General features: G+C 34.7%; 1 protein-coding gene across 5 annotated transcripts in view; it reads left to right on the forward strand.

The window, feature by feature from the left end:
- The window catches only part of per (period circadian regulator), a 103076-nt gene that overhangs the window by 70669 nt on the left and 17472 nt on the right, over window positions 1-14935 (forward strand). For 3 of the 5 annotated variants that reach the window (XM_072534059.1, XM_072534061.1, XM_072534063.1), the window contains 2 exons: window positions 1272-1436; window positions 13757-13977. In XM_072534059.1, coding sequence (XP_072390160.1) covers window positions 1272-1436; window positions 13757-13977 — 386 coding nt within the window. The remainder of the gene's footprint in view (window positions 1-1271; window positions 1437-13756; window positions 13978-14935) is intronic. The other 2 variants (XM_072534060.1, XM_072534062.1) reach the window with 1 other exon arrangement.

The following is a 14935-nucleotide window of genomic DNA, read 5'->3' on the forward strand; positions in this document are numbered from 1 at the left end:
ACGATCATCTCTTACAGTCACAGGGTTCATACCTATTTCTTTATACATTCTGTTTCTCTCCACTGTACATCTATTACACTCCAGCATTGTGTGAGTAACAGTGTCGGAATATTCGCAGTATAGGCATTTATCTGCATCTGTCTTTCTGAACCTATGAAGATACGCCCTAAAACAGACAATCTACCCAGTCCCTTAGGCTCGGGATCAGCATCTTTGTCCACTGAGCGACATCTTCCATGTTGTTCCACTCTTCTTGCCATTTTTCCATTGATCTTTCCCTTTCTTTTTTTTATAGCTGTTGTCAAATGCTTTCTTCTCCCATAGAGATGTCTCTTTTCTGTTCTACTGCTCTAATACATGCAGAGGAACACAACCCGTGATAGTCCACAAGGCCGCAGATACAGTCCTGTAGGCGCATGCTACTCGCAACAGACTCGTTCTGTCTAATTTCTTATAAGCCTAATATTAGGTATCTAAATATAATGAAAAATATTATTAATTATTGCGTATTTATACAATAATTATTGTGCTCTACATATTTAAAGTGGTAATTTAATTATTCAATCAGCGTTTTGGATTTTTTGTATTGTGTGTGAAAGACAAGTTACATTTTTCTACTATTCTTTATATATTGTTTACTTTATATGCCCTGGGGGGGGGAGGTTTAACCCCCAAACCCCCCCCCCCCTGGGTGCGCCACAGGCTGGCAGATGCATATGCAATACATCCGTAATCAATTTTGGAACGAATTAGGGATCTGTATAACATGAGCAGTGTTTTACAATCGGCACTCCAAGTTTTGTGAGCTAGGTACTTTAACAAGTTAAGGCCATTTCGATATGAAAGAACATCTGCTAGATATGACTTTTCCAATTTAACTGTTGATCGAATAGGTTCGGTTTGTCCTGGATATGTCTTGTTGAAAATATTATACATTTTGTTTTATTAGAGCAAAACCTAACACCGGACCAGTTCACTAGTTTATTTAAGTGTTCTTGTAATATTGACGCCATACGACTAAGGTTCTTGCCTTTGATGTAAATAATTAGGTCATCAGCATATAGTCTTGCCTAAACAGGTTTCGCAATGATTTTTATTATATCGTTCATTGTTAATAAAAATAGAGTAGGATTGATAATCAATCCCTGTGCGACTCTATTTTGTTGTTCTTTAAGATAGAATATAACACCATTCGCTCGGACTTGAAATGTTCTTTGAGTTAAAAAATAAAAATTTACATTGTTAATCTTAATTTTCTTCCTTTTTTCTAGGAATTACCTAGGCCCAACGAGGCTGTCAAACACGAGGTCTCCAAACGTTGCAAAGACCTCGCAAACTTTATGGAATCTCTCATGGACGAAGTGAACAGAACAAATTTAGAGTTAGATTTACCGCAAGAGATCGATCCTACCATCTCGGTAAGTCTAAAACGAAGGGTAAGTGTTTTTTCTGTATACCGCTGTCGGCTTTCTATTACTGACCAGAGTACATCCATTAACAATCGACGAGGGACGAGGTGACAAGAACTAAAATATACTATAAGATGTAAATATTGCTTTTTAAATATTTATTTCAATGATAGATTGGTTGCGTTCTCTCTAACATTGATTATTTTTAAAATTAAAGTAATACTGGGTGTTTCACTTATCATATAATAATATAATTCGACATTTATATGGCAAAGCTCCATGAGCGTTGCAATTTTAAATTCAGCTACCTACAACTGACCTTTACTTTTAATTTTTATTATGATCTAACATAATTATATATACGTATCATAAGTACACCAAAACGCACCAAACGGCAACAATTGAAATAGAGCACACAACATCCGAAGACATACAAATCCGACGAGGAGTGAGACAGGGTTGCGTCTTATCACCGCTACTCTTTAATTTGTATTCGGAGTCTATATTCAGAGAAGCATTAGACGAGGTCCAAGGCGGAATTAAGATTAACGGAATCAGCATAGACAACATCAGATATGCTGATGATACCGTCTTAATAGCAAGCAACGCACAAGAACTACAAAATATAATAAATGCGGTAGTTCACCACAGCGAAATGTTCGGTTTACATCTAAACGTTTCCAAAACTAAAACTTTAGTATTTTCAAAGACACCAATAAACGTACAGGTGTATGCCAAGGGTCAAATAATAGAACAGGTAAATTCCATAAAATATTTGGGAACAAATATCAATAGTCAGTGTAATCCAAAAAAAGAAATCCTGTCAAGAATCGAACAAGCAAGGAAAACATTCATGAGCATTAAAACATTTTTTACAAGATCAGACCTTAGTCTACAGCTTAGAATCCGAATGATCAGATGTTACGTTTTTTCTGTCTTACTGTATGGCTGTGAAAGTTGGACAATGGACTCCGAAGTAGAAAAAAGAATAGATGCCTTTGAGATGTATATATACAGACGAATGTTGAGGATTCCATGAGTACAAAGAGTTACTAATGTTGAGGTACTTCGTCGCATGTGTAAACAAAAAGAATTACTAAGAATAATCAAAGAGAGGAAAATGCAATACTTGGGTCATGTGCTGAGAGGCGAAAGATATGAATTACTTCAAGTTATACTGGAAGGAAAAGTACAGGGCAAAAGATCAGTAGGAAGACGCCAGAACTCGTGGCTGAAAGACCTGAGGAGATGGTTCGACCGCTCATCCGCAGAGATCTTTCGCGCAGCAGTTTCCAGAACTACAATTGCCATTTGGATCGCCAACCTTCGAAAGGAGACGGCGCAATGAGAAGAAGATCATAAGTACAACTTGTTTAGACTCATTTTGAAAAGAAAGGTCAAAAGAAATGTAGACCGAGACGATCTTGGAAGAAAAAAGATAGAGAAAGATCTATCAAAAACAGATATTTCATAAATAGCCACCTATTTTTGTTTGAAACTCTTCTTCTTCTAGTGCTATTTCCATTTAAGGTGTAATGTACAATTTCTTCTGCAAAGTGAATTTTTCATCTGTATAAAGTTAGCAGGTGTGTTTACAATTCCAGTTTTTATTTCGTGTGTATCATTATTTTCTAAATATTATTAGTATTCCCAAGTACGTGTACTTCTCTGCTCTTTCGATATTCTGTCCTCCTACCATTAGGCTTACGTAAGTATTGTAACAAATCCTGATTTTGAAATATATTGAGAAAGAGGTGATGGATTCGACCATTTATCTACCAATAAAACACTGAAAACTTTTGTTTTCAACACTTTCACAAAATTCATTTTAAATTACTATCACTAAACCTGTTTCGTAGATACCATAAACCATAGATTTTAAAAAAGCTTTTGACAGAGTCCAACATGAAAAGCTTTTAAGTATTCTTAAGACCAAAAACATAGATAGTAGAGATCTACAAATTATATCGAATCTGTATCAAAATTAGAAAGCAAGAATAAGAGTCGAAGGAGAACTGACAGAGGAAGTAAGTATACTTGGAGGAGTTCGACAAGGGTGCATACTTTCACCACTCTTATTTAACGTCTACAGTGAAGTGATATTTCAAGAAGCTTTATTGGATATTGTGGAAGGTATTTTGGTCAACGGAAATAGCATTAACAATATTAGATATGCGGAAGATACGGTCATATTTGCAAGTGACATGGAAGATCTACAGTACATAATATAACATGTATACAATGCATGTGAAAGGTACGGACTGCAAATGAATCTCAAGAAAACGAAATCAATGATATTCTCAAAAAAACCACAAAATGTAGATAAGAGTAGCAACAGAGATCGGAAGAGTAACAACATATAAATATTTAGGAACGTGGCTAACCGAAGATGGAGATCAAACAAAAGAAATCAGATCGAGAATAGAAATGACAAGAAACACGTTCATAAAATTGAAGAACTTACTTTGCAACCGTAACCTTAATCTAGAGATCCGCACAAGAATACTACGTTGTTTACAATAAAACAGTCTGAAATCAAAAAATTAAACTCCTTTGAGATGTGGTCCTACAGGCGAATCCACAGAATATCGTGGACTGAAAAAGTAATTAATATAGAGGTGTTACAAAGAATGAAGAAAAAATGTGAAGTCATAAAAACTGTTAAAATTAGAAAGATTCAATATCTGGGTCATATAATGAGGAGCGAGAAGTACGTATTACTTAGGTTAATTATGCAAGGGATGAGAAACCCAGGACGACGCAAAATATCCTGGCTAAGAAATTTGAGAGAGTAGTTCGGTTGCAGCTTATTAGAATTATTCAGATGCGCCGCCAATAAAATTAAAATAGCGATGATGATTTCCAACCTCCAATAGGAGAAGGAACCTGAAGAAGAAGACACCTGTTTTGGTGAAGTGCCTTTCTCAAGTGATTTATTTTTGGTATGTGTTTACAATTTATAGTCTTTACCTGAATAGCTTGAGGAAGGGAGAACTGTTTAAGTTGATCATTCAGAATTATCTCTGTATTTTTTAAATTATACATTTCCATAGATTCTAATAAAGATAGTTAAAAGCTTTTATTTTGGATGTAAAGAATTTGAAATTCGTCATTAAAAGAACTGATTATGGTCTAGATAGAAAGTGAAGTACGTACGTAGAGTCTGTTTTGTTTATTATTGAAAGCCCTTTTGTGTTCTGCTATACGTTTGTGAAAATTTCTACCAGTTTGACCGATGTAAGTTTTTGGACAGTCGCCAAATGTAAGTTTTTATACACCACTGTCTTTTGGCTCTTCTTGTTTTTAATATATTTGCCTAAGTCGTTGTTTGTTCCAAAAACTGGTGTTATTCCTTTCTTTTTTTAGGATAAAAAATTTTAATCTGTATTTTAATATGTGTCATACCTTTAGTATTTTGTTTTGGCGTTATGTTGCAGTTTAGCACGGTTTAAATGGATCAAATGGATCTTTAATTGTATTGGCGAGTAGACCTTTTACTTATTGAATGTCTCTTTCAATTATGCCATTTAATGTACCAGAAGTTGGGTATCGTGTTAATAATTTTATGTCATATTGCTGGAGAAAATTTAAAAATTCTCTTGTGTTTTTTGCCATGGCAGATCTGAAACTTTTTGTGGCTATAGAGGCTCTCGTGTGTTGTTCTCTTTTAAGTATTTTTGACAAGTCAAGCTGGATAGTACACAATTTTCTACATCTACTGTAAGATCAAACTAATATATAGATTCCTGAGCAAGAAGTTTAATAGAGACTACTTCCTGGTGAGACTGACATAACAATTCCAAGAATTCATGTTGTACATTTTTAGGTATAAAAATCCTGTTCTTGGAGAAATAAATATTTTTGTGAAGATTTTGGAAGGCAATCGAAAAGGGCACTTTTAGAATCAGAGTTATAGTCAGAGCTACATTCGCGCGAATAGTTAGTCACTATCCGATGACTCGGAGTCCGGTTCGTTTATTGCGTTCACGTAATTGTGTTTGCATAATTTCCCATAATGTCCCTTTCTGTGACAACGGTTATAATATCGATAATAAGCTAAGCACTTACCCTGTCCAATTTTGGCATTCTGAGTTACCTGAATTCTGTAGGTTGTGGTTGCAATGCCTCGCTTGTTGACTGCAGCTTCCTAAGTCACCGGCACTGTAAAAACTTTTTTTTTCTTTTTATGCCCACTTACAAGTCCACGATTTTTTTGTTCATAACGGGAATATGTGGTGCATATCCTGGCGTCTTAAGCACAATGCCGCAAGCACTGTGTTTATTAACTGCTGAATATGCGTGCCCCGTTGGGAATAGATCTGTCCACACCAAACAAGTGGACACTAAATAAGACATGCAGCTCCATACCCTATACGGAGCTCGAACATCATGACAGCAACTGAAATCTAAGAAAAGCTTCGTTGGAATAGTGCAGGAGGAATCGCCCGAATATTTTCCTTGTCCCCAGATTCAGTGGACTCTCCAATCTCTAGAAAATAGACCAAGATGATGCAAACTGAGACTGTGAGGAGATAAAGGGACGTGGAACATCTTGTTACATGCAGAAACTGTTCCCATCGGTGTACTCTTAATGATTTGTGGTTCGCCAACAAAGATGCAACCAACTCAGCCCGATACTTGCACGAAAAAGTAAAGTGCATGATCAACTATCTTGTTTATTAATCTCTGCAAATCTCCGAGATTTTCTGCCAAAATAGCAGTATCATCCGCATGCCTAGTGTTGATAATTGCTGTTCCTTAAACCTTTGCTTTATCAGTGGCTCCATTAAGATTCTTTCTTAAGATTTATTTACACTATGAGATGGCGATAGCACACAGCACTATCTTACCTCTCTTTTAATTTTGATTTCTTTTGTTTTCATTAATGCGTCCTATTGCTCGTTGTTTATAATATAGATTTTTTATGACGTAAAGGTCATTGTAGTTAGTCTATTTGTTTTGTAGTTAGTAATTTCTTTAATTCAAAGTCCAAGTTATTTAGTTAGTCCAAGAACAGGGTTTGTGGAGTAGGCGCTACAACTTTGACCTGACGTTGTAAAATGTATTAAATTAGCACGCCTTCGATGGATAGGACATGTAATTAGGCGAGATGAAGATGCGAGGATCAGAAAAATTTTCGAACGAAGAGGACCAGTGGGAAGACGAGCCGGAGGAAGACCAAAACTTAGGTATCAAGATAACATAGAGGATGATCTCAAATCCATCGGAGTTAAAGCATGGAGAAGAGTTGCCAGAGACAGGGGCGAATGGAAGATTGTTCTGAAGAAGGCTTTGGCTCATAAAGAGCTGTAATGCCACTGATGATGATGATTTCTTTAATTGATCTTGTTTCATATTTAGTTTAGACTACATCAAAACATAAAAAATGAGTAAGAATGATACAACTAGAGAATAATCGGGGAACTGTAATTTCTTGGGAATAAATTGGGTAGTGTTGAAGAATAATTTAACTTAAACTCTTTCGGATAAAGTTAATGTGTCGTAAAACACATTAAGGTGAAATATGCATACCGTGTAAATTAAAAAACAATGTTTTTTACGTGTATGTACTTGGCAAATATGAATTTACATCAAGAAATAGCCAATTATATAGATAGTTTAAGTTTATAAGTTACTATTAGTTTTAACACTTTAATAATCAATTCTTTTTTGCATAATTTCGAAAGTCGTGGTACACCCATGTTTTTAAAGCTTATCAACCTAAAGATATGGTATTATTTTACATTTAACAATAAAAATCGTATGACAAGCGCAACTAATTTGTTAAAAACAATCTGGTGGTGTGGTTATTCAAAAGTATACTGAAAAAAATGCACAAATCTCTTTTAAAAATTGTCTTATTCGATTTTTCAGCTTGGGTTAGGTTCTAATTTTTCAGAAAGTAAGTCTCAACAGTAGGTAATGGCAGAAAGCTCCTTTAAAATCACTTCTAACGTGGCGCGTGTGGAAAAACATAATAAAATACTGTGCGCATAGTCAGGTCAGACCGCAATCCAGTAAGATACAGGGGGAATATTATACCTAAAATGTCAGTAAGTTCCAAAAAAAGTGACCTAAGGCGTCTGACTGAAGGTTGGTTGGTTGATTTTTTTTTTTTTCGAATATAGTGCGACAAACCTCTACACCGGTTTCTTTGCACTTGACAAGAAACTGACACTATTATTCCTTCTATGATAAAAATACGTTTACATGGTTTCAAATCAACTGAAGAAAGCCTTAGGAAAGTATGCTATAGGTATTACTCGGATTGAATATATTTGTAATGTAAACATAATTTTATCTTTTTTCCATTTTTGGCATAGTTGGCATATAATTCGGCTAAAAAATTTATTTCACTGATATTTACCATTATTCTAACACTACTACGAATTTTACTAAGTAATAACTGATTATATATCACTTGTTATTCACTATTTTTTAGTTGCATTACCCCTAGACAAAGCAGGTATATATATATATATAGGCAACATTTAGAGATTTTGTCAATTAATAATACTGCTACTGTTACTACTTTTAGGAGATAAGTCAGTTTGCGACCTACAAGATCCATTGTGTCCTACTTTTTGCATTCTTTCCATTATATTGGATCATATTTTAGTTTTAAAGCTGTTTCAGTAGTTTTTCATTCCACCAGATCTTATCCAGGAACATGGATATCTTAAGAGGTTACAATTATTGTCGCAACAGAGCAATCGAAGGTTGTCCCAATCTCAGAAAGATTAAATGTTCCTACAAAAAGGGTATCTTGCTCAAAACTAAATTTGATCCAGGTATATGCACCAACGATGGATGCAACACAAGTAGAAACATTCTAGTAACATATATATTAAAGAGGCCCTGAAAATAACTAGATGCAGATGAATAACTATAGGTGTGGACAGTTTCAGAACAACAATCGGCAGGAAAAGAGCTGTAATAATAGTGGGAGATCAGTGACTAGAAGAACGTAACGAGAGAGGAGGAGTTCACGTGATCTTCCCACTGGAGATTGTTTGGTAATGGGAAGGTCCTGTGGTGGATAAACTCCGGTCATTAGAAAGAGCAGCAAGGACTTCTCGTATATTTTTTTCTGTTTTTTAATATATATTGCTTCGACCTGGATTTCTTGTGTCCATTTTCTAGTGGTGTGATATGATCTGCTTTATTATTAACGAACTATTTCCTTTGTTTATTGGTTACATTTTCTGGATGAACTGTATCTAGAGTCTTAATGCTTTAAGGACTTAGGGTTATTATTAAATACAATATTATGTGCTTATTAGTATTTTTATATTAAGTTAAACTAAATTTTTTACCGAATTAGGTGGTTACTATGTTTACAGTCATTAAATGTGTGAATTTGTCATGCTATAAATAATATTCCCTTCTAGTTTTATATTTACTATTAAAAATTTTAAAAATACCTGACTGTTGTATACTTACTAGAAGTGTAGCTTGCAGGTACTATAAAACTTTTCTATTAGAATTAATAAAAACACTATGAAATCACTACAAGGTCATACCGGTTGCTTACATGCTTATATATTATAAAAAAATATATAATTACTTGTAACATTACAACTTTTTTGAGTAAAAACAGTGTGCAATTTAGTAAATAAACTAATCAACATTACAACTAATATATCTAAAGTTTACTTCTTGTTTTGACTTAACATAGTTCGCTTATACCAATCAAAGATAAGATAAGTACATTTAATCCATTAACCGTCACTGTCAGCTCTTCGTTTGATCCAAAACGTTTTCCAGTCTCAAATTCTCTACTTTGGATAATAGATAAAAGTCTGAGGGAACTAAATCCGGCGAATAGACGTGATCTAAAAAATTATATCCCAAATTACTTAATTTTCCAGCATAAAAGTTTTTTTGAGTTATGTATTCCTTACCTTGGACAGCAGGAATATCTAATGAGGAAGTAATAAAGAGGGTCAACAAAGGTAGACAACTGCTAGATACTGTTAAACATCAAAAAATGTCTTATCTGGGACATATAGTGAGGGGAAATTGATATACGATTTTATAACTGACCCTTAAAGGCAAAATAGAAGGCCCTATAGGTGTAGAAAGAAAACAGGTTTCTTGGTTTAAAATTATTCGTAAATAGACTGAGATATCAAATGCAAGACAATTATTCCATGTGGCAGAAGATCGAGAAACCTTCGGAATGGTGATTGCCAACGTCGGATAACTCTGATATAGTACGTGAAGAAGAAGATGCTTCTAGTGAAGAAGGAGTTTTTTTTTTACAAGCCAGACACTTACTTGCTAATTTCTAATAGGTCATTTCGCTCCTAAAAATGAATCAATCCATATTCTCACATGAAACAAAAAATATAATACTTAGAAGACATGGTTGTAACCGAAAAACAAGGTTTTACGAAAATCCGCTAACGGAATTATTCCACAGAATGTTTCAAAGTTAGGATAAAAAACGACCTTTCGATACACCCGGTATAATAAGTCAATTACAAAATTTTTTTAAAAAATTCACTATAATAAATTAAAATTTATAAATTTATACACAGTGTGCTAAAAAATCATCTAAATAAAGCTAAAAATAAAAAACACTGAAATATTTTGAATTTGACCAAAATTTTCTCCGTTGCGTTTTTTTTTGCATCTGAGTTTATTAATACATAGTTTCTGTTGTTATGTAACTTCTAGATAATTTCTAAATGTCTAATGTCTAAATAAATTTTTTCTTTACTTCAAACCATCTAAATTGAAGAATATTATCGCAGAAAAATTTTCACATCCATTCATATTCTAAAAATAATAAAAATTCAGTCATTTCATAGTGTTTTCATCTTACACAGTAGTAAACTCTATACATTTACAGTATTTTATTGTTAGTTTTTTCTTACTATTCAATACATTCACTAATGTTTACAAATAATGTTCTCGCCATTTAAAATATTTCCATGTTTTGGGGATAATATTAATTTTAAAAGAAAGATAATATTTGTAGACAGTAGACATAAAATTCTTTATGCTTTTCTAGTTCACATAATATTAATTTATATTGACATTAACAATCTAACAAAGCTTTAAAATTTTGATTAAGATTAACTTAACTTGAGAGCATTTACGAGTTGCCACTATTTTATTTTTCTTATCTACTTTTTTCTTCTTGCGCTCCTTATCTATCCGAAAATACAAAATGGTAATATATACAGTTTTTTTTTTCTTAACTTTTATTAAAAACTGATGACTCAGGGATCATTTCCGTAATTGCATTTCATTATATGGTTCCATATGGGCCTTTAGTCTTCATTTTTATCGAATTGTGCAACTATTTTGTATCAAAGGATCTAAGAAGGTGTATTGACTTATATTTAACTAAAAAAGTAGGGTGGTGTAAATAATACACATATATATATATATATATATATATATATATATATATATATATATATATATATATATATATATATAATGTGAGTTCCCAGCACATAGCGAACATGGTCCATAGGTTTACTGCTAAGAAGCGGCAATTTATAGGAACTCTTAACAAAGAGAGACAATTAACGATATTTTTTTTCCTTCTAGTTCGTAAACTGAAAGCAATAAAATGTTTGTTATAATCGATCCAAAGCTTTTTAGTAAAAATAGAACGATAAAAAGTACAGTTAGTGAAAGTCGTGCTTTCTTATAATCTGTCACGAAAGTTTTTCTCGAAATTTTGAAATAATACGATTTTCTAGCAAGTTTTTAAATTAATATACTATAATTAATATATTAATAATATATTAATAATATATAATAATATTAATATATATAATATATAGAAAGAAAAGTTTCCTGTCAAGAATTCTTTTATTTTAATTATTAACAGTTAAGTGCGAAAAATGAAATTTTGTTCGAATTTTTGCTTACCATTAAAAAGAAAATACCAAAAGTTCTCGTTGAAAATTTTAATAAAGCTTTAAAGGTACGCAATTTCAAACGAACGCGCGAAGTTGAACGAATCGATTAGCACCGGAATCCACCACTAAAATTAGGTACCGAAACGCGCATTTACCGGCAAAATCGCGTCCGCTCAGTCAGTGGACTTACTTATTTCATAGAAGAGTGATTCAAAAACTATTAGCTATTGTCAATTTGTTGTGTCCGGAAGAGGAATAACAAAATAAATATTCAAAAAGGAGGCGTAATAAATGGATGCATAAAATTTGTAAAAAGTACTTTATTTGCTACTTCTATTTCCTGATTTATTCGATCATCAAGACCAGTTTTATCAATACATGTCTTCGGCATTTCTGAGGTCAGGCTGCTCCGCGCTCCCAAATCTGCTATAATCAGCAGGGGCTCCAAATCTGAGCCATTGCAGCTGTTCTGAACGTCCAATTCTTTAGTAACCTTGGGGCCTCACAGAAAGCCACAAGTACCTTTAAGTTTAACTCCCTCATTTGGCTCGGTTGTATAAAGACCGAACCCAGGATCTGCCACCTCTGATAGGCCAGTGCCGGGTACTTCCAGAGGACATGTGAGGAGGACATGCCCAGGAGTGTTGGAACCTCCGCAAAAGAAGCTCTTTGTGCCAAGATCCTGGCCAGATTTAAATCCGATTCCGCTCCCATATACTCCAGCACCTGCATCGATTCTGGACCTATCCCGTGAACCAGTGAGCCCTTGTTCCATCCACTAATCCCGGTCAGGAAATTGAACCAAGGGGAAGGATGACAACTCAAATTGGAGGTCATACTGTCCTGTACCACAGAGAGCACAGGACAACAATAGCGGCCTATCTCCAGATGTCACAATTGTCCATCAGCAGAGCTCCAAGAGCCGTTGTGGGAGTGGTCCTCAAGGCTCCTGAGATGCTAACGCTTGGCAACCGCTGGTGGTGAGTCATCTGGGCCTTGGCTGAAACCAATTTAGCCCGGCAATCTTTTGGCTCCGAAAGCCCTTCTGCATGCCCAGAAAGCTGCAGCGGCCTTCTTTACCTTGGCGTCCAAATGTTCCTCTCATCAAAGTTTACAATCCAGGATTACTCCTAGGTGTTTTGTGACTTGGAAACCGATACAGCTCTACCATAGAAGGTGAACTGTCTGGTAGGTCCGATGGCCCTTCTCTGAATGAAAGAAACCACAGCAGTCTCCTCAGGATTAACCCCGAGTGACTGCTCCCGGCACCATTCTTCAAGAGCGACATCGTGCACCGTTTCCAGGAAGAGCTTCTCAACCAGTATAACTATGTCATCGGCGTAGGCTTGCGCATATATACCTTGGTTAGACAGTCGCTGAAGAAGGCTGTCAATCCACCAGACACTACAGCAGGTGAACAAAACTCTTCTCTGAGGGCAACCACTAGATGCCGAAACGCGAACGCAACAACCGTTTCGGTACTTATCTGCCTCTGAAAAAGCAAGGCCCGGATCCACCTGACAAGGTGGAAGACTAGACAATACGTCTACCAGGCTGAGAAGTCTCACAAGACCTCCTAGCCTGGTAGACGTATTGATGTGCATGTAAAGGGCTGCCTCTAAGTGCTCCATTACATATGAACCGGTCCACCAATTCTGAGAGACTGATTGGTCGGAAAGATTTAGCAAGAGTAAAATCCTCCAAGCTAAAGCAATATACCCTATCATTTAGAGCAAATATTTAAGGAAGCTTTAATGGAGACACCAGAAGGCGTTATAGGGAGAAGAATGACATTATGAGGTAGCCTGAAAAATATGAAGTTTTGAATCTTATTATACAGGTAAAGATCTACTGTCAATAAAGTTATCATAGCAACTATGGTAGCAAACATGATATCCAACCATCGATAACGGTCATGGAACTAGAAGAAGAAGGAGCTTTCTATTCTACATATTAACTTTTTGTCTAATACTATAGACTCCAAAACGAGTTCTTTCAGTTTGATTTACTCCATTTTATATCATTGTGTAATCGCTCAAATTTTTAATTCTTTGAAGTTATTTTTTTCGGTATTTAGCTCCTTTTTTGAAATATGACAGCTGTTTATTTTACGATTTTTTAGTTAGTGGTTTCTTTCTTGTTGCATTGATTCTACCCCTGTATAATCTACAATAAGTCCCTTACTACAATCGCCGGGATCACCTTTGTATATAGCACCGACTCTCTACGTAACATAATAGTTTAGTATTTTATGGACGGGTCTTCTTTAAAGCAGAAAAGAGGTTTTTAAAATTTTAAATTTCTATTTTCCGTAGTTTACAAGCAGTTTTTGTCAATTTATACAAACTAAACTTTAATCTTACCCTCAGACCTATTTAATAAGGAAACATCAAGTCAATACACCTAAAAATTTAGTGGCTGACCTCACAGCCAAGTCAACTGTTATATAAAAACTTTTTTCAGGAGCGTGATTCGGTTATGCTGGGAGAAATATCTCCGTACCACGATTACTGCGACAGTAAATCCTCATCCGAAACGCCTCCCAGCTACAATCAACTGAATTACAATGAAAACCTACAAAGGTTTTTCCAAAGCAAGCCGAAAACCACACTTTCCGAAGAGAGCAGTAATGCTATTCAGGCTGAAGCTGATGTAGATGTTAAGGTCCGGCAAGTGAACAATCAGTGAGTATAAAAAAAATATTTGTTTTTTTATATCAATTTATAGCATCAACTACTAGGGTTATTAGCGGAATAATCGTTTATGTGTAGTGGGTATATTGTGCATTTCGTTCTCCTATTCCTACAAGACAATTATTTCTGTCAGAAAATTTCAAATTAAACAATTCAAGCCTTTTAATCTATATCAAAGATCTTCATAATTGAGACACATTTCTTAGTTCAGTGACACAGAAGAGTCACTCATTTCTTAGTTCTTGAAGTGTATAATTTTTAGTTCTTTTGTAATTTTATTTGTAAGCACAAAAGAGTCACTCATTTGTCAATCCCCTTCTGGGTATTCTTCGTATGTTTTGTTCTCCATATCTATTTTATTTTCACAAAGTAGGGCAAAATACTCCTATAGGACCATGTCTTCTTGAGCCAATTTTCCTCAATATTTAAGAATCTGTTTAAGTAGATCGTACAGCTAAATGTTAATACAAAACTCTGATAAAGTTAAAGCGTTGATTGAATAATTATTGTCTAATGGTCTATTTGGTTGCTTCCCTGCGTAAATTTCCATATTTGCAATATAAATCATTCTAGCATCTACCAAGGCGTGTATTTTGATCCCGTATTTTTCGGGCTTATTCCTATGCATTGTCTAAATTTACACCTACCACGAAATCTATCAAACACTTCATCAATAGTTGCGTATTCTCCAATTGTGTAGTATTTGCACAAAGCCTTCGAATATCTCTGGAATCGGAGCTAAATTATCTTCTTATATCATTTCTTGTCTTGTCTTACTATTATCAAATCCTATTGCTTGCAAAAGTACGCACGCGCATTTTCTACATAGTTCTTCGGTATTCAAATGCTGAGCCTTTTGCACACCGCCGAGATACAGTAATCCTATGAAGACACTGATTTCTGTAAAATCTATAGATGGACAATTTTTGATAGGACCGTCGCATTTTCT

The sequence above is a fragment of the Diabrotica undecimpunctata genome, chromosome 6 (genome assembly GCF_040954645.1).
Source record: "Diabrotica undecimpunctata isolate CICGRU chromosome 6, icDiaUnde3, whole genome shotgun sequence".
NCBI lineage: Eukaryota > Metazoa > Arthropoda > Insecta > Coleoptera > Chrysomelidae > Diabrotica > Diabrotica undecimpunctata.